This window comes from Squalius cephalus, assembly GCF_949319135.1.
Source record: "Squalius cephalus genome assembly, chromosome: 20".
Lineage (NCBI taxonomy): Eukaryota > Metazoa > Chordata > Actinopteri > Cypriniformes > Leuciscidae > Squalius > Squalius cephalus.
Window position 1 is genome coordinate 27,672,821 of NC_137141.1, and position 24,294 is coordinate 27,697,114.

The 24,294-nt window shown below is 38.3% G+C and overlaps 1 protein-coding gene across 2 annotated transcripts in view; it reads left to right on the top strand.

The window, feature by feature from the left end:
• The first annotated feature begins 46 nt into the window (after window positions 1-46).
• The window catches only part of mta1 (metastasis associated 1), a 42,824-nt gene continuing 18,576 nt past the window's right edge, over window positions 47-24,294 (top strand). For both annotated transcript variants that reach the window (XM_079852963.1, XM_079852962.1), the window contains exons 1-4: window positions 47-296; window positions 12,323-12,390; window positions 13,496-13,589; window positions 22,532-22,658. In XM_079852963.1, the coding sequence (XP_079709089.1) occupies window positions 269-296; window positions 12,323-12,390; window positions 13,496-13,589; window positions 22,532-22,658 (317 nt within the window). In that variant the 5' untranslated portion in view covers window positions 47-268. The remainder of the gene's footprint in view (window positions 297-12,322; window positions 12,391-13,495; window positions 13,590-22,531; window positions 22,659-24,294) is intronic.

Genomic DNA, 24,294 nt, shown 5'->3' on the forward strand with positions numbered 1-24,294 from the left:
CAGTCCCGTGGCCCGAGTCTCTGCTCCTGCGTAAGGATCCCGCTTTGTTGAGAAGGTGTTTCTAAACACGCGGGTGATTCTGAACGAGATCCCTCACACCGCCCCGTGGAACGCGGCTTCGTAAAAATATGTGCACTGTCTCTTTAAGATCCCTTCACTAGTCCGCTTCGTATTGATCAATCCACCATTTTCCAGCGCACAGCACTCAGCGGCGGCGGCGGAGAGAGAAAGCCCTACCTGGAGACGCCAGGCAGGACCGGGGGCAGTCATGGCAGCCAACATGTACCGGGTCGGAGGTAAGAGATCATGCTGGGTAAAAAATGTCGTGCCCTTTTGTGTGTGTCGCTCTCGCTCATGCTTTTTCGCAACAGGGCTTAGCAGTTTTAGGTTTGTCCTTCCTCTTTTATTTTTTAAAGTACTGTAGGACTACAGTGAGAGGATGATGATGGTGATGGGGATTGCGAGCAGCGAGATGAAGAGGAACACTCTCGTTTCGGGACCCCGAGAATGTTTTTACTACTAACTGCCGCTACATTTATTGCCGTTAGCATGATGTAGCGCGTGCGGGTGTCATTGAGTGTTAGTAACAAGCGGGTAACTCTTAAATTTACACAGAAGAGAAGCGTTTGATTTTTTTTTTTTTTTTTTTTTTTTTTTTTAAAGTTAAAGTTTGAGCTGCACGCCCCACTTAAGACACTCTGACGGGTCAGAAACACTCTGTTTTAATGGGAGAGGATGGTACATTGTCAAATCTTTGTCTTGTAATTTACTTTTTATAGATATTGAATGTAATGGATGAAGTGAGAAAGTTTTGGCACATAAACTTTAAGCCAGTAGATTGAGTCCAGTGACTTCAGTGCTCATGGAGAAGCTGTGTAGATATAAAGTATAGAATAAGTAATGCTATGTGTCAAAGAATTAACTTTATGGAGATGTATATTGGCATACCCAAATTGTCTGTTTCATGAAGAAGGTGCCAATAATGCACTACTGCCTTTTAATATATTTAACACATTTAAAAGAGGTTCACAATGATCTCTAATTAACTCAATTATCTATTGTGGCTGAAGCTCAGATATCAATTTAAAGGAACAGTAAATAATTGAAAACTCTGCCATTTACTCACCCGCCTCATGATGTTTCAAATCTATATGACTTTGTTTCTTCCGCAGAACACAAAAGGAGATGTTAGGCAGAATGACAGCCTCAGTCACCATTCACTTTCATTTGTTTTTCCATACAATGAAAGTGAATGGTGACTGAGGCTGTCATTGAGCCTAACCTCTCCTTTTGTGTCCTGTGGAAGAAACAAAGTCATATAGATTTGAAACATCATGAGGGGGGAGTAAATGATGCCAGAAGTTTCATTTTTGATCATTTATCCCTTCCAGTGATTGCATTTGGCTCTGTGACGGATTCCCTGTTGGTATCAATTAACCATCCTGGCTATGCTGATTTAGGGAGAATGAATGTGTGCTTACAGTGTCCATAGTGTAATTATTGGTGTTATGAGAGTATTTGGCTTGGGAAGTTTACTGTTGAGATAGTTGATGAACTTGGTCTAACCTGAAGAAAAGCTGATCTTTCATCAGGTGATGCGTTACAAGTGAATTTACATATTCTGATTTAACTTGCGAACATCCGATCGGGAGTCTTCTTCTTTTCTGTCTAGATGTTTCTAGTGTTTAAACATGTTTCTAATATATGAAGTATACAGTATACTGTGTTTTATAGAGTACCTGGATTATCTACTATATTTGTGAAAAGGAGCAGGATGCATGACTTGACTTTTCATTTGCAGTGTCACAAATGAACTGTAGTAATATCTGCCACAGTTTTTACCAACTTTTAATGGGGTAGTTTACCCACAAATGAAAATCCTGTAATTATTTACTCACCCTACTGTTGTTCCAAACCCATTAGACTTTCATTCATCTTCTGAAGACAAATGAAAATGTATTTAATATTCTCTCATCATTTTTGTCCATTGAAAGTACACACAACCAAAAGTTTCACACTTACAATGTCTTTATGAACATTTTGAAAAGTAATTCATATGAATCAAGTGGTTTAATCTAAGTCTTCGGAAGAGACACGATCACTTTATAAGATGAAGACTTTTATTCAAATATAAATCAATGCACATGCATAGAGCACATCATATCTGGTAAACACAAAAGCTCAACTGTACTCGCTTGAAGTACAAGAACAAAACTCGTTTTGAACGACACGAGGGTGAGTAAACGATGACAATTTTCATTGTTGACTGAACTATTATTTTAAGACGTTTTTATCTATCTCAAGTTTTAATTTTGACATGAATGTATTTATGTGACAAAGTAAGCCTACCATTTTTTGAAAGGGTGGAATAATGCATACGGTTTTCACATAGTATTTAGACCTGCAATTTAAATAGATCTGCAATAGATCCTATTGGATCTGCAATACTCAGTATACAGTTAGCAGATTCTGAGCAGTCGCTGTTCTCACTGGATGTCCTGTACGGAGATGAATCACAGGTTTGTGAATGCGTTCGTTCAGCACTTTAAGATCATTGCAAAAATATCTGTTACTCTGTTACACGCTCCTCCCAGTGTTTGCAACATCTTTGGCTGCTGAGGCTGAAATTGGCCCCAGGCGCTTCATCCAGCAGAGAGTCTCCAAGGGCCTCCATACCGCTGGCTACTGCATCACCTGATACGACTGATCGACGACATCTGCACTCTCTCCATTTCTCTTTTTCTCTCATCGGTCTAGTGGACCAAACGAAGCGCATTGACCAACCTCAGTCTGGAATGAAGCCAGTTTTGCAAAATTTTACACCTCCATGTTCAGACCTCTGCTGTGCACCCTATACACTTAGCGCAGCCGTACTAATTGCTGAAATGTGCCATAACTGTCATTTGGATCTCATTAAAGCACCCCCAGATACCTTCTTCGCGATTCTCCTGATAGCTCCAATACAATCATCGTTTTCCTTTGAGTGGATTTTGGGGTATTGAATTTGGAAGTGGAGCCATAATGGTTAAAACAATGCCCTGTGAGGGAGAAACAATGCCTCAGCGTTCTCTTCCTCCTTTGTCCTCCCTCACACTTGATGGAGAAGGTAGTCGGCCTGAATTCTCTCTCATTGAGCTAACGGCTTTTCTCTGGCTCTCTTTTCTTCTCCCAGAAGGGAGGCTTCTCCTAGACTCCAGCGTAGAATAAATGTGCCAAGAAAATCAGAGGGAAAAAAAATTCAAAACAGACCACCATGAACAGCCAGAGAAATGATGGAAATTGAATGAATCACATTGCGATTGGTGGCGTTGAACTTGGCTATCTTCGGGATGGGTCAGGTTTGAGTTGGGAGCCATGAATGAGGAACGTAAACCAATGGATGCAGTGAGCAGAGATATAGGCTATGGTATTTGGGAAGCTTTACCAGGTGTCTGCTATCTCTAATATGTGTCCGGTCTGTGCGGGTGTTTGCCCTGCAGTTGGTCTTGGGAGTAATTGATGTATGATACCACAAAGCAAGCAAATTTCATACTTTTCTGTCTGGTACAAATACAATAGCCGGATCCTATTACGTGGTACATTTTGAAAAAGCGTTTTGTTCTCCATCCACCTTGGGGAAAATGCAGTTGCTTTAACATTTCGTTTGTGCTGAAGTGAGCCTAGTAGAGTCTTCTGTAAATCACTGGCCAGGAATCTGTGCCTGCAGAGCTTTGCATAAGGGTCAATGACGTGACACTCCTTGTGATGGCATTTCTGGTAATTTATTAAAAAAATATCTGAAAAATGCAATTAATTAATGCAATGACTTGAATACACCGTTTCTACGATGAGCATGTTCAATTTCTGAATTTAAAGTTATTGATAATTTTTGGAGATCAGAATGTCAGGGTGATACAGATGTTCTGATATTATAATGAGGATAAAAACCTCATTAAAATAATTAAATTCTTGAAAGTTTGGCATAATCATTTATTACTATATTTATAATATTAAATTTGATTAAAGTGCCCCTATTATGCTTTTTCGAATATTACCTTTCATGCAGTGTGTAATATAGCTGCTTGTGAATGTAAAAGCTCTGCAAAGTTTTAAAGTTTTCAGCAATTCCTGTCTCCTACGTACATACCTACATAATAATGTAACACATTTGCATAATGCCAGCCTATGGTCTTCATTGGCTGCCCTGAACAACGTCTACTTTGTATACTGTAATTGCAGCTGCGTTCTGGAAGAGTTTGGTTCCTGTTGTTGACATATTGAGAAAATGCTATTTTCAGCGCTTTGGAATTGATACAGAAAAACAGACGGCATCGTTTCTCTTCGAAACACAAGCGCTGACGAAACCTCCGGAGCTGAAATTCAGATATATGGTGATAGGCGTTTTTTTTTTCTTTCTTTCTCGGTAGATCGATCACAACTGACTGGGTTGTCTGACCAATCAGAGCAGAGTAGGCTCATGGAAAGGAGGGATTAGAGAGACTAAATCTTCAATTGAACCAATTTCAGACTCTTTGAGAAATTAGGTGATATTTATATTATGAACCTTAGTTGGATGCATGTAAACCTGTTGTAGGAGACTTCTAAAACAAAATTTAAAGGAACCTTTAAAATAGCATATGTGCGCTTTAATATTGCCTGACAAATCAAAGTCATGTCAGCTAACATTGCAGAAAAATAAAACAGGAAGTGATATCATAGGCTCTTAAAATATAAGGTAATATATACAAAATCAGTCTTATGGGTGTTTGTGGAGTCTGGATTTCCTACAGGTAAAATGTCATATGGTTTTGACTTCCCCAAAAATCTTATATTTATGAATTATGAATCCATTTATAATTTATTATGATGCTATTTATTATTATTATGATGTGTAAATGTTTACATTCACTTGTATTCAAGGTGTAAGTAAAGCATGTTATTTTTTACTTGATGGTTACACCACATGACAACTATAGAATGATTCTTTAATGATTGATTTAAAAATAAATCTATTAAACCAACATTAATTCAAGAATTACATTTGTAAGAATATGGCACATTTTAAACTACTTTCCTTTTCTTTATAGTGGGGACTTATCAATGACCCTTAAAGCTCAAGAGATTTCAGTAGAATTAGACATGCTCGTCATCCTCATAACTATACTCATATACTCATAACTGATGCTAATTGCTAATTTGAATGTATCTTGATAATCCATTCCACAGAATTCTTCTGATCTTGCCTTAGAATCACAGCAGAAGATAGAGAGAAAAAAAGTTCCCATATTCTTCCTGGGCCATTTGGTATATAGAGTATACAAAGCAAGACAACAGGGATTGTAGTTCTGTAATATTTAAATACAGGTAATTACAGACACTGCAAGTTGTCTTTGCCGAGCAAAGCATCAGTCCAGGCTGCTCTGAGCGCTGCAGAGTCCTGAAGCACCTCCACAGGAGCAGTTATCTCTCTAGTACAGTTGTGTGATTGACAGTTAAAACAGCAACATTATCATTTATTCAATAGTTCCTCAGCTGGCAGAGATTCTTTAATGAGAGGAGTGGAATGGCGTTGTTTCTGAGAAGATGCTCAGAGGATTAGCTAACTAGTTTCTGCCATTACTTTTGCTGTAGCTTTATTTTATGATAAAAGTGTTTAAATTGTATTGATTTTTAAAAATTGATTTGACCCTTGATCCATTTGCACTAAAAATGCCTGCAAGAAGAGGCTGTGTTCTTAGCGAACCTATTCTGGCGTTTTTTTATTCATTGCTCATTATGCTTATTTTGCCCTGACTGTTTGCACACGTGTCTTACTCCATGACCTTACCAAGCTCAATACTATAGTTTTTTCTCCTAATGACTGTGATGACAAACAATACATTTTAGCTCTCTATTTTTGACTCATCGCACTGGGATGTTCAACCAACAGTGTGATATCTAATTGTTCCAAATCATGCCAGTCAAAATTGGTCCCATTTACTTTCTACTGCACATTCCTAAACTTATTGTGCATGATTTATCAGTGCATGTTATTCCAATTAAATAAAATGCTCCTGTGCTTTCCATTTTGGTCATTATCAGAATTTTTTTGGGGGGGGGGGTTTGTTAACCAATTTCCAAATAGCTATTTCCAGGCTATTATTAGGAAATTCAAGCCTTGCTGTAGTTTAAAGGGGTGGTATAATGCCCATTTTTACAATATGTAAAATAAAAACTAAACTAAAAAAAAACTAAACTAAAGTTAGAAAAGTGAAATCATAATCAACCACCCCTTTAATCCCAGAGTTACACTTTATTTTAAGATGACGTAGTTACATTGTACTTACTCAAATAAGTACTAAGTAATATTAATTAACTATATGTACTTACTATAGCGTTAAGGTTAGGGTTTGGTTTGGGTTTGGTTTTGTTACTTGTAATTATGCATAATTCACTGTTATTACTATAGTAAGTACATGTAGTAATGTTTAACTATGTCACCTTAAAATAAAGTGTTACCAATCCCAGTAAAAGTAATAAAGGCTATATCAATATTGGCAAATAATGATAAATTTCAGATTCAATTTCAATTTATTAATAAGCCTTGAAACTCCACATTGAAACATTGGGATACTTGTAATGCTCTCCCTCTCACAGTTGAGCTTGACCTTCCAACTTGATGTTCCAGTCAAAAATCCTCCTCAAAAATTGATGCCGGCTGTGTTTCACGTCTGGCTTTATTGTGGAGTGGAAGACCAGTTTTTCCAATCCAACAAATGACCTATGAATAAAATAAAGTATCAAAATCAAGCATTTTATTTCTCTTTGAATATCCCTCCCTATTCAGTGAAAGTGAATGGTAGAGAATGAATGCCATTTGATGTTGACTAAACATCAAATATTAGACACTTCATGCTGCTTTTTTGCTTTTAGTGTGGACAGAAAAATGTCTTGCTACTGAATGCTTGTCACATAGTGGACATTGTGTCAGGATCTTTGTGTAAATGAAGGTGGCACAATTACAGACCCTGCAATTTCACACACAACGCCTCGTTCTCTTTCATTTAGAATAGTCTCGTCTGAAAGACCACAGAGACATAAACCGAAACATCACTACAGAAATATATAGCTAAACATTTTTTTTTTATCATTTATGAATGAAATAAAGAGTATGAATAAAAAATAGAAAGTGTATAAATAAAGACTACAGTTCAAAAGTTTGGGTCAGTAAAATTCTTTTTGAAAGAAGAAATACCTTTATTCTGCAAGGATGGATTAAATTAGTTATTTAAAATATTACTGTATTTATTTGATCAAATACATGCAGCCTTGGTGAGCGTAAGAGACTTCTTTCAAAAACATACAAAAACCCCTCCAAACATCAGCTTTAAAGGGTTAGTTCACCCAAAAATGAAAATTCTGTCATCATTTACTCACCCTCATGTCGTTCCAAACCTGTAAGACTTTCGTTCATCATCGGAACACAAATGAAGATCTTTTTGAAGAAATCTGAGATATAGTTCCTGGTTTGAAATGAGCGGGTTGAACTTGAGTGTCCCACCACTGGTTTTTAGGTTGTGAGACACGCACTTGGTTCCGTGTTGTTGGAGAAGGTGTTGTATAACTCGAATCCCTGAGCCGGAGGCAGAGAGCAAGAATAACCTATTGCACTAATGCTCTGTGTATGTGTTTGGCGCATAAGCTTGAATTAACAGGCATTGCCATAGTAACGGATGTCTCGTGGGTCCGGGTCTGATTGTCCTAAGACAGGGATTGAATGGCCTCTGTACCCTCCGAGGACCTGTGCAGGCTGGGGTCTCCTGCAGCGGCTGGGTCACGGAGACCTCGTCCTCTGAGTTGAGCTCAGGGCAGCCTACACTTCCTGAAGTCCAGCCTGATTGCATGTGAGCCTGCCGATTTAATGAAGTCGAGAAGTTTATATATTTTACATTTTACAAAATATTCATCCCTAGTTTGTCCTTTAAACTTTTTTTGTATCTTTAAGTATCTCTTTTTTTAAATGTTGGCTTGTTCGTTGTATCTCTCGCTCTTTGTCTGTCTCTCTTCACTCAACTTCACTCCCTGCACTTAACTCTCTCCCTCACTCTCTTTCTGTCTGTCTTTCCTTCACCCTCAGTCTCAGTAAGGCTCGGCAACATGCACGGATTGGATCACAGGAAATTTGACTGCACTGTGATGTCACAGGCTGTGTCGCTTGCTGATTGGTGGGGGGATGGGGGCACAGCATTCGCTGTGGGCACAGGCAGGCAGAGATGGCAGTGGGGTTGTCTGAAGCTGAGAGAGACAGCAGTGATGCATCCTGGTCTTCGCTATGCTCCTCTTCGTTCTCCGTGGCTCTGACTCTGTTGTGTTTTGCTCTGGTCTGGGAGGCCTCTGGTAGAACTTGTACTCATTAAATAAGCAGCAAAGAGGTGCGGCCCAAGTCTTACACATACACACTGATAGATACGGTCAAACGCACATGGCTGAATGAGTCTCAGATGGAGTGGAAGATTCATGACTGTGTATGTCAGGGATTCGCAACCTCTTTTGATCCACAATCAATGTTTTTAGGTTCCAAGGTTCTTGAGATCCCAAAACATTACGCACAAGTCACCATGTAGTCAATAATTTTATCCCTTAAAACTTAACTTTAATCACCAAAATGGCATATTTAAACGTTTTTTTTCCCAGTGAAAGAAAATGTAGGCTATTCATGCCTTAAAATATCTTGAATGTAACTCTGTACCTTTGCTTCATTTAGTATATGCAGAACCGTGAATATGCAAATGAGCCCCGCCTCCACTCACTCACACAAGCTCGTCTACAAGTATCAGAATGGAAATGCGCTTTATGTATCGCTCTCTACAGTGTCGGACTCATAATGGTAATTACTATGATTAGCCTTTGGCTTGACTACGTTAACAGCTAATAATGTGTTGCTAATGTTCCACGAACCGTGTTCCCGTTCGCCATCTCAGAGTCAAGCAGGTGCCTTCTAACAATCAGCATCCTTAAAAACGCTTTGAACAATTTAGATCGTCAGTGGAAAAAGGCATGCAGTTCATCATAACATCATAATATACATAATTCACCCGCTAATTTGCTAAATGTACCCGATTTTTTATATCAATAGAAAAATCTAGCCAGATAACCTGGCTTCTCTTAGACTCCCCTGCTTCACAGTTAATGATATGCTAAAGCACGTTGACGTGATTGGTTACAGGGTAGTTTGGGATGTAAGAAACGCCGGCGATTTCAAACCACATTTTTTTTTCCCACTGCAGTTTTAAGGAGAAAATACTCATCAATGGTGTTGACTTATGAATTTGCACACGGTTTGTATTAAAGCATCTTAAAAACACCACATATACATTTAACATTTTTCAACATTAAATAAAGCGAAGGGGTCTTTAAGTTGTACACTTTAGGCAGCAAATGACATTCGTAAGATTAACTACTCATTTTACTATTCAATCCGTTTTATTTAAAAAAAAAAAGCTTGTTTTTTGCATCTTTAAAAAAAATAGAACTAGAAATAGAACTAGTTTTGCTGTACTACGCCTTGCTGTTTTGAATGCAAGAATGCGTTCTTGTTGTAAGTTGAAAGTGTGCATCTCATCTTAACTGTTGCCAAGGACCCCAAATATGATGACCCCTCTTTAATAGAGAAGTGCAAGAGCTGCAAGTTTGATTGTGTATACATATATATATATATATATATATATATATATATATATATATATATATATATATATATATATATATATATATATATATATTGTTTCAATATGCTTTAAAAATCCTAAACAGTATATAGAAAATATCACATCTAAATCTCTGGTGTTCTGTGTTTGTGTTAGTTTATTTTCAGTTGTAGTAGACCACTGTGTATGCTGTAACATCTGTCTGAAAGTCTGAGTAAAGTGCTACAGACCAGCCAGCACACACTTCTTGGTGGAAAGAAAAAACAACAAACAGGAGCATACAGGAACCTCCCAGTTTTTCCAAGACAACATATTAGGTCATCAAGAACCAAAGTCGCTTCCTGTCTCTTTATAGCCAATGTTGCCATAGACAGAATTTTTTCAACAGGACATATGAAGGGACAGCACTGTGTTCTCTCCAGGCCTGACTGTATAAAGTGACAAGTGATAAAAGCTATCTATTACATTTAAATCTAAGTTTCATTCTAATCAGCTGTGACCACAACGAGTGGTTGCTTGGTGTCTTTTTCTTTGGCATTGAGCTGGGCAGCCCACCCACCATAAAATGTCATTGGTTTAAAATCCTGCTCCACATAATACAGCATAAGAGGTGCAGTAAGCGATTTTCTCTTTTCATATAGAACATCTAAAATTTGTAAAAAAAAACAAAACAAACTTGAAAGTTATTTCTACACAGTTTTATTTTAGTGTATTCTTTCAAGATCAAAGTTAGTAATTCTCAGCCTTCATTCCTGAAGTTTAGTTCCAGTTGTTTTTTGTCGTTTAAATTCTCAGCAAATTCAACCATTTTGATATATGAGTAAACAGACTTCTCTATGAAACAGGAAGTGTAGTCTCACATGGCTGTGTTACCAAACACTGAGTTTGCAAACGTGTTTTTGCCAGACTTGGTGTTCTGGTCCCCCCCACCCCCCGAAACCATGGGATTACTGTTGTAGCGTGTGTGTGTATTTATGCCGTCTGCCGTATGTGGGGTGTAATCTGCCAGAGGTCCTGGCACACACAGGGTTAAGACCAGGCACCCCACCAAGCCTGAGGCCTGCGGGGGACGTCCCGCAGAGCCGTAAGCCTCCACAGAGCCCACACGCCCTGGAGCAAGGCCAACAGCACACGCACAGAACACAAACACATCCAGAAAGGAGGGTTGACACAAGAAAGACTGAGAGAATCGGTAGGAGGGTCAATGACATAAAAGTGAGGCTATGATAAAAGAATTTTTATCATGTGCTAAGTTCTTAGAAATTATGTTTTTATGTAGCATTTCATCCAAAAATGCTGTACCATTTTTAAGAAAAGTTTTAATTTAATTCATTTAATTTTAATGACTCCTCATGTTATTCAAGTAGAAAGTATGTCCCTTATGCCCTGAATTCGTGAATGTGCAGTTTTTAAATATTTAAAAATTTTCAAGGTAAATTATTTATTAATAAATATTGTTGTTTTACATGGCGTTATACTACTTGAACTAACCTTGCTGTGTATCAAAAGTTAAAAAATGTTGTGTTCTTGACCTTGACACTGTCATGAGAGTCCACAGGGGTTCTCTCTATGATATCATTTCCTGTTCTGTTTTCTGTGTTAAAGTGACCATTTTTTTACCCAAAAAAAGAAAAAAATGTAATTATTTACTCGTCCTCATGTCGTTCCAAACCTGTAAACTTTTCATTCATCTTTGAAACACAAATGAAGATCTGTAAATGAAATCTGAAAGATTTCTGTTCCTCCACTGACAGTTGATAAATGTTTATATGTGAATAAAAGCCTGAATTCAATCTGTTCATCATATAAAGCGATCGTGTCTCTTCCAAAAATTTGGACTAAACCGCTCAATTCATATGGATTAGATTTATGATCACTTTATGAACTTTTTGAAGTGTAACAATGGTAGTTGAGTGGACTCAATAGAGGGACAGAAATCTCTTAGATTTTATTAAATATTTTCATTTTGTTTTGAAGATGAACGAAAGTCTTACAGGTTTGGAACGAAAAAAGGGCGAGTAATTGACATAATTTTTCATTTTTTGAAAACTCATTCATTTAATTTTTTTCAACTAAGGTTTTCATTTCAAGAATGAACTTTTTTAATGATTTTTTTTCTTTATGAAATCAGGCCGGTTGTATCTCCCCGAGTCCCTGACACTTGTGGTTTGATGAATTTGAGTTTGAATTATTATTATTTTTTAATTCACAAATCAACAACATGCTGATTATAGAAGAGCTGTGTGTTTGAATTGCATTTTTTAATGCAGGTTCGAATTAATTGATGTAGAGCATCAAAATGAGCGTCATGTCTAACTTGTTTGTGTTTAATGGCCTGTTTTGCCCGTGACAGTCCTGATACTGGTATGTCGTTTGGTGCCAGTCAAAAGTGGGCACTGAAGGTTATACATGAGGTTGAGTTACAAACGCCATGGCTTTTCACAGTGTCAACGCATTTGTTTTCAAGTGCCGTTGTTGGGGAACTGGCCAAACGCAGCAGCGCTTCTGTCATGTAGCCCGACGGAGAATGCTCTGTTTAGTCTCTGAAACAGTCCGGTAAGCCTCAGCAGGTGTGTGAGCGTGACAGGAGATGCTTGCTGTCGCTGACAGACTGGAGGTGTGTTAACACTAACGCTTGTTTCTTTCTCTCCTCACAGATTATGTTTATTTTGAAAACTCCTCCAGTAACCCACTGCTGATCAGGCGAATAGAGGAACTCAACAAGGTGAGTGACAAACGAATGTGCGTGTTGCTAAAGCCAATCCAACACCATGAGACTGAAGCTTGTCACCCTTTAATGCTTTAAGTCTGCAACAAAAAGATTGTAGGATTGGAGCCAAGTTGCAGCATTCCTCTAGTGAGTTGAAGTACTTAACTAAAATACACATAAAAAGTGAATATAAGCTAAATTGAAATGATGACAAAAGCACAATAAAATTGCTCAAATTAAAATGAAAACAGAAAATATAAAATTAAAAGCTAATTCAAAATATGAAAAAAAAAATACTATGATAGTAAAATAAGACTGGAAGACATATGATAGATTTATGTGAGAAGCATGACAAAATAATTCGCTTTCGCTGTTAGGTTTGGTGAGCAATTTTTGATTCAGGAAGACATCGTTCTTTTGAGTTGACTCTTTTTAAGCTATCCAGTCCTTATAAATCTGAATCATAGGTTTAAGCCTAACCCTGAATGATTGATTCACCAATTAAACTGATTCAGTTCGTTAATTTACCGCACTAACTAAATCAGTGTCAAAAATGTTGATCTCACAAACCTATTGTATGGTCTCGAAATTTGAAGAATATACTCCTTCGAGTCATATGGACCAATTTTATGATTCTTTTCTGGTGGTTTTTGTCTTTTTTCAAAGCTTGACAGCCCCAGTACTCATTCACTTTCATCGCTTTTGTGTTCCAAAAGAAGGAATTCATACAGGTTTGTAACAGCATGATGAGTTTATGAAAGAATTTCAAATTTTGTATGAAAAATTTCTTTAAATATATATGCTGGTTGACAAGCTTCAGTTTTGCAGTGTGTGCATGGAAAAACCCACGCCTAAATGACTGACAAATCTCAAAGCTACAGTTTTCTGACTTTTTTTTTGTTGTTCTCACCGTGCTCACACTTTCAAGCCTTATCCTCTAACATCACACTGCTCTCCCTCCTCATCTTCTCTCCATCACGAGACCCTCTCAAATCACCCAGGAAGTGCAGAGGTGTTTAGGTCACGGTTATGATTTAGTCCTCAGTTTGCGTATCGAGGCTTCCCCGGCAGCTGATTGGTCTAGAGGCTGTTGCTGTGACAACTCTGTTTCCGTTTGCAGACGGCGAATGGGAACGTGGAGGCCAAAGTGGTGTGTTTTTACCGACGCAGAGACATCTCCACAACGCTCATCACCCTCGCGGATAAGCATGCACGTGAGTAGCTGTGAGAGACTGCTTTACCCACAATGCTTTGAGCTGACCGTTCATAAAAATAGATTTGACTTTGGAAAGCACTTAGGTAGGAGTAAGTTTGTTCCTTGAGGTTTTATTGTTATTTGGAAAACAATTTACCCTTTAGACCTATTTCTCTAAACGGTAGATGGATGCTTTTGTCTTTTTTCTTTTGTTTTAAATCGACAGCAATTAGCATTTAACTTTTTAAAGAATAATTTGCTCAGTTATGGTTTGTGCCTTGCTGTCTACTACCTACATAGACAGCCACCTTTTAAGGATGCATCCTAACTGAAATGGAACCTTGTTACATCAAATGTGATTTTGGCCAAAATTAGGTATATTTTTAGCACCTTATTAGGCTAAATAACTCTGCTGCTTACTTTCTGGAGTATTTGAATTGGGAGTGCACCTAATGCTTCCTCGGCAGCTGTCTTCCAGTTTGTTTGCAGTCCACAATGGCCACCCACAATCAGCTCACCAAACCTGAATTACTTTTCGAAGACATCCACCTTGTATATTCATTGGGAAATAATGTAGGTGGCGCTTGATTTTATCCATTTAGATTCGATTGGATCAGACATGTTAAGCTATGATATTATTGTTTAAATGGTGTCTCGTTATGTCAGTTTAAATAAGAATCTCAGACGTAAGAACAGAAACTTTGTTAAACGGAGACAATTTTGTCTTTTAATTTGAAGTTTAACATTTTTTATTCAAATCTGGTCAAATTAATTAACATAATTTAAATTCTCTGTTAATTACATATTATTTTCACAATGAGGTCTACTAGATGACAGCACAAGAAAGTTGACAAAGTCTTTATTGGCTAATTATTACAACACACAGATAGCCTGGAAAGCCTGTGTGTGTGTGTCATTGTGTGGTAAGTTATTTTGATAGCAGGCTGATTTTGATCACACACTCGAGTTAGTTTCTTCACATCTGCCCATTATCAGAAGACCACCAAAGTGCTGACTGTGCAGTGTGTACATTTCTTTTATTCAGTCTAGAGTCTCTATAATCTATAGAGTTTTTGAACACATTTGTTGTCATTTCAGCATTCAGATTCATTGTGAAGAACAACTTTAATGCTTTAATTTTTGGATTAGTGTCTTTGGCTTAATTGAATCCTGTTTCAGTGCCTCACCTTCATTGTTTCAGGTTTGTATGTTCTTTTTTTGCACTGTAAAAAATTCTTTTCATGATGTATCACAACTTTTTTTTCTTTTGTCAAATCAGCTTAGATAATTAATGTGGTTCAGATAACTTAATATTTTGAGTTTCTGTTGATTAAACCAATCTCCTTCATTGTATTAAAGGGATAGTTCACCCAAAAATAAAAATTTTGTCATCACTTATTCACTTATAAGTTGTTCCCAACCTGTTTCTTTCGTTTTAAAGAAGGGTGGTAATTAAACAGTTGACGGTAGCCATTGACTTCCAAAGTAGGGAAAACATACTCAATGTCTACTGTCAACAGTTTGGTTACCAACATATCTTCTTTTGTGTTAAACACAAATAAGAAACTCATACAGGTTTGGAACAACATGAGGGTGAGTAAATGACGACAATTTTCAGTTTTGGGCTAACCATCCCTTTAACTAAATTTTAAGTTCAATAAACACAATTTTTTTAAGGCAACCAGGTTACTTAATTTTTTAAGTTAAACCAACAATATTTTTTTACAGTGTGCGTGGAACAGATAAGGAGGTATTTTGCAGAATGTCGTTGCTGCTCCATAGAATAATGGCATATAGTATTCCATAAAGCGAATGACCAGTGCTGTCAACTCCAAGTGTGACAAAAGGCAGCATAAAATGTCATTCTTGCATCTTGTGATTATCATTTTTGGAGCTCTACATCCCTGGTTCCTATTCACTGATATTGTATGGAAAAGAGCATCCTAGACATTCTTCAAAAGATCTCCTTTTATGTTCCACGGAAGGAAGTTGTGGGTTTGGATAGACATGAGGGTGAGTAAATGATGAGAGAATTTTCATTACGGAGTAAACTAATCCTTTAAATCTTGTTAGAGGTGCAGGCAAAAAGCTGCAAGATAATTGTCTTGTCCATTATGTAATGTTCAGATGATTGACAGCCCTTAAAACACCTTGAATGAACTGTCTTTTAAAAGAGAATCTTTTCCTGCTGTGAGCAGAACCTTCCTCCAAAATGGCTGCTGTAGAGATTCATCAGCAGAAGGGTATATCTGAGGGGTTTGTAAGTACAGGGTTAGACAGTACTTATGCGTATAAAAGAGATTTCATCTTTGGTCCGCAGCACACAAGTCTGATTCTGAGACCATGAAGCCTGTTTGTTCATGTGGACCACACAGATGCAGTGAAGAGGAACTCTCTCTCTCTCTCTGTGTGTGTGTGTGCTTGTGTGTGTTGTGGACCTCTCCTCAATGCCAGCAGCCTCTCCGTGGACCTTCAGACATTTGCAATATGTGAAAAATGCATGGCAGGAATGGTCGTTCACCGCATGGGTGTGGGCTACATCCTGTCTCTGCCTTTGGAAAAGGGAAAGGGAGTTAAAGAATGAGTGGAAGAGCGTAAGGAAAAAGAATAGTCACCAAGTGGAGGGAGATTGAGGGAAAAGCCGCACCACTGAAAAGAGGAAGACCGAAGTTCAGTGCCGGCTGGAGGAGGTCTCATGCGCCTTCATGAAAGTTACAGGCAGCGACTCGGCCCATTGTGCATTATTAGAGCTGCTTACAAGCATCACTCTTGCTGTTCCACATACTTGTGGATACGGGTTAGTTCAAATACCTAACCATGTGCTTTAAATGATGAGTTGACCCAACTATTATCCTTCCTTCCTTCCTTCCTTCCTTCCTTCCTTCCTTCCTTCCTTCCTTCCTTCCTTCCTTCCTTCCTTCCTTCCTTCCTTCCTTCCCTCCCTCTTCTTTTTTCTTTCTTTCTTTCGTCATTCCTTCCTTCCGTCCCCACATCCCTCCTTCCTTCCTTCCGTCTCTACATCCGTTCTTTCTTTCTTACGTCATTCCTTCCTTCCTTCCGTCTCCACATCCTTCCTTCCTTCCTTCCTTCCTTCCTTCCTTCCTTCCCTCTTCTTCTTTCTTTCTTTCTTTCTTTCTTTCTTTCTTTCTTTCTTTCTCTTTCGTCATTCCTTCCTTCCGTCCCCACATCCCTCCTTCCTTCCTTACGTCTCTACATCCGTTCTTTCTTTCTTACGTCATTCCTTCCTTCCATCCCCACATCCTTCCTTCCTTCTTGCCTTCCGTCTCTACATCCGTTCTTTCTTTCTTACGTCATTCCTTCCTTGCATCCCTACATCCTTCCTTCCTTCCGTCCTTCCTTCCTTCCGTCTCTACATCCGTTCTTTCTTTCTTTCTTACGTCATTCCTTCCTTGCATCCCTACATCCTTCCTTCCTTCCTTCCTTCTTTCTTTTTTCTTTTTCTTCTTTTTCGCTTCTTTTTTCTTTCTTTCTTTCTTTCTTTCTTTCTTACGTCATTCCTTCCTTCCATCCCCACATTCTTCCTTCCTTCCTTCCTTCCTTCCTTCCTTCCTTCCTTACGTCTCTACATCCGTTCTTTCTTTCTTACGTCATTCCTTCCTTGCATCCCTACATCCTTCCTTCCTTCCGTCCTTCCTTCCTTCCGTCTCTACATCCGTTCTTTCTTTCTTTCTTACGTCATTCCTTCCTTGCATCCCTACATCCTTCCTTCCTTCCTTCCTTCTTTCTTTTTTCTTTTTCTTCTTTTTCGCTTCTTTTTTCTTTCTTTCTTTCTTTCTTTCTTACGTCATTCCTTCCTTCCATCCCCACATTCTTCCTTCCTTCCTTCCTTCCTTCCTTCCTTCCTTCCTTACGTCTCTACATCCGTTCTTTCTTTCTTACGTCATTCCTTCCTTCCTTCCATCCCCACATCCTTCCTTCCTTCCATCTCTACATCCGTTCTTTCTTTCTTACGTCATTCCTTCCTTCCGTCCCCACATCCTTCCTTCCTTCCGTCCCTACATCCGTCCTTCCTTACGTCTCTACATCCGTCCTTCGTTCCTTCCTTCCTTCGTTCCTTCCTTCCTTCCGTCCCTACATCCGTCCTTCCTTACGTCTCTACATCCGTCCTTCCTTCCTTCCTTCCTTCCTTCCTTCCTTCCTTCCTTCCTTCCTTCCTTCCTTCCTTCCTTCCTTCCTTCCTTCCTTCCTTCCTTCCTTCCGTCCTTCCTTCCTTCCTTCCTTCCTTCCTTCCTTCCAGTTCTGCATAGGCGAGTATGACTCTTATTTCCTCCAGAGATTGTAGAAATCTTGTAGAAAGTTTCTAGTGCTCTTTGACCCTTGATATAAATCAACAGAGGTTTTGGTGTGTAAACTTCAGTTCTGCAGCGTCGGAGGAGTCGGCAGCGTGCGGGTGCTGTGACTCACAGATGAAATATTTTGCTCTCTGTGATGCTGGCTCCGCCTCGCTGGGCCCTGAGAGCATGAGGCAGCGAGGCGCCATGTGTGCCGAGAGAGAGAGAGAGAGACCTGACTCTGCTGTGAACTACTCACTGGAATCACCTCACTCGTTGGCCTCAGCCGCTCCACTTGTTTGTGCTTTCTGCTCGACCTCTTGGTACTGAGTGCAACAGCTTTGAGTCACAGCTGTCGGTGTGAGCTGTGTTTGTGTGTTTTACATTTCTTCCTGAACTGGAAGGGCAAAATAAACAAACAGCGGTTGGAAAAAGACACCGGAATTCATCTCCGTATCATCTCATGTCCTTGTCAACAGAAAGGTTGTGCATGGTGGTTTATATGAAGACGTAGGACATACAAAGCAAACGTCTGTGGACTTGTGGCCACAAGTTTTTGTATGGAGGTTTTAGAGCGTAGTTATGGGGGCATTACCTATTGTATCTAGTGTGTGTGTGCACGTGAGAGGTCATTGAATGAAAATAGTCTTTGACCTCCAGATATGACTGTAAATAAAACTATTTAGAGATGTGAATTATAAGGTCTATATAAATCTTTTTACCTGATCAGAACTGTAAAACCAGTAATACTGTGAAATTATTTCAAACTAAAATAACTGTTTTCTATTTCAGTATTTAGTCCTGTGATGGCAAAGCTGAATTCTCAGGAGCTATTACTACAGTCTTCAGTTGGTATGTTTATATGCAGTAATTTTCGTCAGTCGGAATGAATTCATTCCAATTTCAGATTTTGGACGTTCTGTTTATATGAACCCTTAACATATAACCGAATATGTGAATCGGATTGCAATGTGCATTACATGTATGTCAAACAAAACTTCAGAGCATGTGCAGTGCCCAGTCGTCGTTTTCAGAACCAGAGAAAGCCACTGCAATAATGTTATCGGAGCTACCATGAGTATAACTGTCGTTTTTGCCTTAATAACATCTAAAAAAAAAAAAAACCTGACATTTATGTCGTGTTTTTGTTTTTTTTTGCAAAAATTTGTAAATATTCAGCCTCATCCACTGACCAGTTTGTAAGACATGAGACATAAATAATCATATGCATGTTTTTATGACATAAAACGTATGTAAACATATGCATCATGGCACTGCACAAGGTATTTTTGAATCCAATTGAGAAAATAGTCGGATTCAAGCATTTACTTACATAATTTTTTTACTGTTGATCAAATTATTTCAGGTCTACACCACCCATTTAAATCCAATAAAATTTCAATTCGGATCAAGCTCAGTCGGATTGATTGAGGTCTTTTCAGTCTGTGTTAGTCTGATTACTAACAAGATTATTATGTGTCACATGATCCTTCAGAAATCAAATTGGTTGATTTGCTGCTCAAGAAACATTTCTCAACATTGTCAGTCAAAAACGGTTATGCCGGACGCTTAATATTTTCGCCGAAACAGTGATGCAATTTTTTTTTCAGGATTCCCTTCAGACTGCAAATTCACACCTCTTGTGAACTGTTAACTTTGTTCTTCCTGTGGTGGTAGATTCACTAGTTCTGCAGTGCCACCGCTGAATGATGGTGCAGGAAACACTGTCAGAGTGTTTTAGTACAGAGTTCTGTCTTCATCAGTGCAAGGATCTAGACATTGAAGAACCATTAACACGACCCAGTGTCCTAAATTCAGTATTTGTTTTAAATGAAGCAGCCCTGAACAAGAACGATTTCTTGGTGGTTCCCCACTTCACCTCTCTTCATTCTAGCACTCTTTTACCCTTTGATTAGAACACAACAAAGCTTACCGCATGTACACACAAATAACTCGCATGGAATGCTTCCGCACCAACAGATGAATGCAGACTTTCAAGAACCGCTAAACCAAATGCCTTAAATCATTCGAAAATGAAGCCCTTGTGGTTTTGATTCTCAACCCGACCTTCCTTCATTCCTCTCTTCTTCTCCTCCTCCCCCACCTGGTAAGGAGATTCATTCATCAATAATTGATAATTGGTGAAGACAGGTGAAATGGAGAGGTAATTTGTTGAGTATAGGCAGGGTGCAGGGCCAGATGATTGGGTTCTTTCTCTCTTTTTTCTTTCTTTCTCAGAACTATGGAGTTTACTGAGTTCAGCTCCTCTTCTCGCCGACTCTCAAGGGCGCAGCAGGCTGGTCTTAGCCAGAGGGCTGTTCCTCTCTCTCTCTCTCTCTCTCTCTCTCTCTCTCTCTCTCTCTCTCTCTCTCTCTCTCTCTCTCTCTCTCTCTCTCTCTCTCTCTCTCTCTCTCTCTCTCTCTCTCTCTCTTTTGCTCACTCTTTTTCTCTTCATCTTTTCCCATTTACTCTCTTTGTTTCAGGCTCCATCTCGATCCCTTGCTCCGCGTGCACCTCAGCAGGGGTTGTCGATACTCCACGCGCAGCTGTAATAGAATGGTTACTGATGTGCAGCGCTGTAAAGTGACCGCTCACTCGTGTTCGATGTAGTTTCAGATTTCTTAATGGCAAAATAAAACCGGATAGCATGTGACAGGTAGAGAGCAGTGGTATACGTGTGCTGGAGAGGGTGAGGAAGGGGAGGGAATACTTATTGATTTTAGACAAACATCTTTTTTTTTTTTTTTGAAAATCCCTTGATTTCTTTTTGTTCTTCTGCCTTTTCCTCCATCTCCATGTTTCTCCATCTGTCTCTCTCTCTTTCGCTAATGAAACTCCAAATGAATTGGAGCACGCTCACTGGTTTCTCTCCCTCCCATCCGACTCTCTCCCACTTATCATTCTCCGCCGCACTCTGCCTCCAGACAGCACATATATGTGTGGTTTGTCAAGAGAGATGTCTCCTTTCTCTGTACCTACCTAGTAATCTTTTTAAGAGAAGGGTGATGATGTGTTTGCATAAACTGAATTAAGAGAAGGCGTCTGCTTCGTCTCGCTCTCTTTTGGTCGTTCGCAGTCATTTTCACATTTGCAGGCATTGCGTTTGATCAGTCTGTTTAAAAGATGTAGTTTTAGGTTGGATGAATGGCTATCACAAACTCATCCGCACTTCAATTTCAACTTTTCAGTCAAATTGTAAAGACGAACTGATTCCCTGTTTAGGGTCTTTGTAGTACTTGTAGGTGTTGTAGGTTTAACCCTGCAATGCCTGGGATATGAAATAATAGTCAGAAAATTATTCTAATTTTTTTTTGGAGCAGTTTATTGTGATTTTAGACAAAATACATGAAAGATGGTGTTTAAAAAAATGTGTTTTAAGTATCATGTTTGATACATCAGGCTTTTGTGGCTCATGTAATATGATGTAGTGAGAATATGGAGCTTATACTCAATGAGGAAAAAAACCCTCAATTTTATTAAGAGGCCCAAACTGAGCAAATATATGCAATTTGGTGCAGTTGCTGATTTTTATATGGCCAAAAAGTAAGATGCAATTCTGATAGTTTGTAATGTAAATCAATGAAATATTTATTACAGTATAGCTGACTAGTTGAATCAAATGCATATAAATATCAGTTGTCATTGTCTCCCAATGTAGTTTTAATTGTGGAGGGCAAAACATAATAACATATAAACGTTCCTCAAAAGCCTGATGTATCATATTTGATACTCTCATTTTAACATGGTTTTTGTGCATAAAGTAAACCTACGCTTTTTGTCCAGTAAGTGTTCATGTTGAAATATTACTATCAATATAAAAGTTATTTTTAAGTTTACTATAATAATCAGTAAAGATTTCACCACACACACACACAAAAAAGAATGATTGGTGGACACTGGTTTTTCAATTGCTTGTATTTGGAAAGCAGGATTACTGATGCTTTATATATCATATTGCTTTACATTATAACATCTATCATAATAAATTGTACAAAACTGCTTAAATTGGATGAAGAGGAAATTATTTGGTCACACTTTACATTAGGCGTCTTTAACTACCATATACTTATGAAAAAATTATTAATAATGTACAATGTACTTTGTTCATGTATTGCAAAACACTTTTGCTTCTGAGGTGGGATACGGCTAAGGTAAGGGACAGGTCAGTATGGTTAGGTTTAAGGATGGGTTGAGGTGTAAGAGAAGGGTCAATAGTGTAATTATAGATGTTATTACAGAAATACATGTAAAAACAAATGTACGCAATAAGTGCATTGTATTAAAATGATTAATTTAAATTTAAGTACATAGTAGTTAAAGACTTAATATAAAGTGGGATCATTGGTTTTGAGTAGTTATTGTGTAAGTTCATTCAAGAATATCTGAAAATCAATAATGTTCCAGTAGGTGGAACTGACACAAGGGAGAAGAACCATTGCATCAAAGCCATTTATTGTTTTCATGTTATGGCTAATATTAAAAACACATGCTGCTTTTATACTGAAAACTGTTATGGTGCCTATGTATTATACCTACTTTGATTGAAATTTTTTCAGTATGTTGAAATCTGCCGATTAGTATCAGCATACAGAATCACATTTGTAATATTGATTAAGGTTGAACAAGTGAAGGTGATTGACATGTTTGTCTTTTTTTTTTTCACTTTTAGGAGAAATGGAGGAGGAGATGGAGAACCCCGAAATGGTGGATCTCCCAGAGATACAGAAGCATCAGCTGAGACACAGAGAGCTCTTCCTCTCTAGACAGCTGGAGTCTCTGCCTGCGACACACATCAGGTAACCTACAAAAGCTTTGTCGATATACGTGTTCTCACTTGCAGCCAACTAGACACGCTCTCATTAGCGTCAGCGCTCATCCCGGCTTCTTTCAGTCTTTTTCATGTTCTGGCCTGATGGAATCCCCAGCACAGAACAGTGATAGCCTCTCGTTCATTCACGCTGCTCTTTCATTGGTACGAATCCGGCAGAGAGCAGGTGAAGATTGAGTCAATCTCGTTTTTGCTTCAAGGGCTTGTATATTTCATCAAGTCATCTATACATGTGAATAGAACCATTTCATGAGAATCATGACTCCCACTTTTATTTTGGAAGTTGCTGGGTAATCAATGTTCTCAGGAAAGCTGCCAGTCAGCAGAAGGCTGCGCTTTCAACCACCATATCTCACTGGCCAGGTCACGTCTGTCTCGGATCGACTTGGATCTCACGAACGTGTAAATCTTCTTTCGAGTTTGTGGAGAAAGTCAGACTCAAGGGTGGAGCGAGCTTGACCTTAATCCTTTCTGGATGAACGGGTTCTTCACTGTTGTTTGGTGATGGGAGGTGGATGGCCAGCATCAAGCCTCTCAGGGGTTGGAACGATTAATCGAGTGACTCAATTTTAAAATAACGTTGATTAGCATTTTCCTCCTCCCTTACTGTACCTTTTGCAGTGACCCAAAAAACATGGACAAGGATACTGGCAGTAAATACCAAAAGAGGATTATGCTTGGAAACCTTTTCATTTAAAAATAGAGATAATTAACTTTAAAAGTTATTAAAATGTGACTGGCATTAACCACAACAATAGCTAATGAATGTTAAGTGCAGGATTTACTCAAATCTGAGGGCTTTGGCTACACTGCCAAGAAACCTTTCTTATTCAGTATTTTTGTCTTGTTTTCCAGGACAGTAAACATCTAAGTATTCCTGAAACAAGATAGATTTATTTGGGAAAAATAACAGGTGAAATAGTCTTCATAGGGGAAACAAGTTTATAAAATAAACCTCACTACGTTTTCTCAGATTTGTCTGACAAGTCTTAACAACTGTTATTTTACTGATGAATTATTTGATATTGTTTTAAGGATATTTAGATATTTTTACTGGGAAACGAGACAAATTTGAATAAGAAAAATATTTTTTTTGCAGTGTAGCATTTAATTTTTTTAAATTCTATTTATGGCTCTTTTGCTATAATTCTTATTGATGCGATGCTGGAAAGAGGCCAAGATGTGCCATTTTTCATATTTACTTGCGTATGTTACTGCTCCAGTTTTAACTTTTGCATTTAACTTTGATCTTTTCTTGGTCTACTGGGTTCTGTCAGGAGTGCTAATTCATGCAAACTTAATAAAAAAAAAATACAAATAAATTTTAATGATTGACTTGAGCATCTTTTCTTGTATCTTAATATCTTGGGGACCAGTTTTGTTTTTTTATTTATAAGTTTTCAAACTTTATGCATATTAAAACCTCTTAGAAGTGTACTTTTACAGAAAGAAAATAACATTGTTTGATATTTCTCTTTTCACTTTCTTTTTTTTTACTTCCTAAATTTTATTTTTAACCCCAAGCTCAGTCGGTGAGATTTAGATATTGTGAATTAATACACCTGTCTTACTACAACCAGGCAACAGTCACAGACACTGTGTGA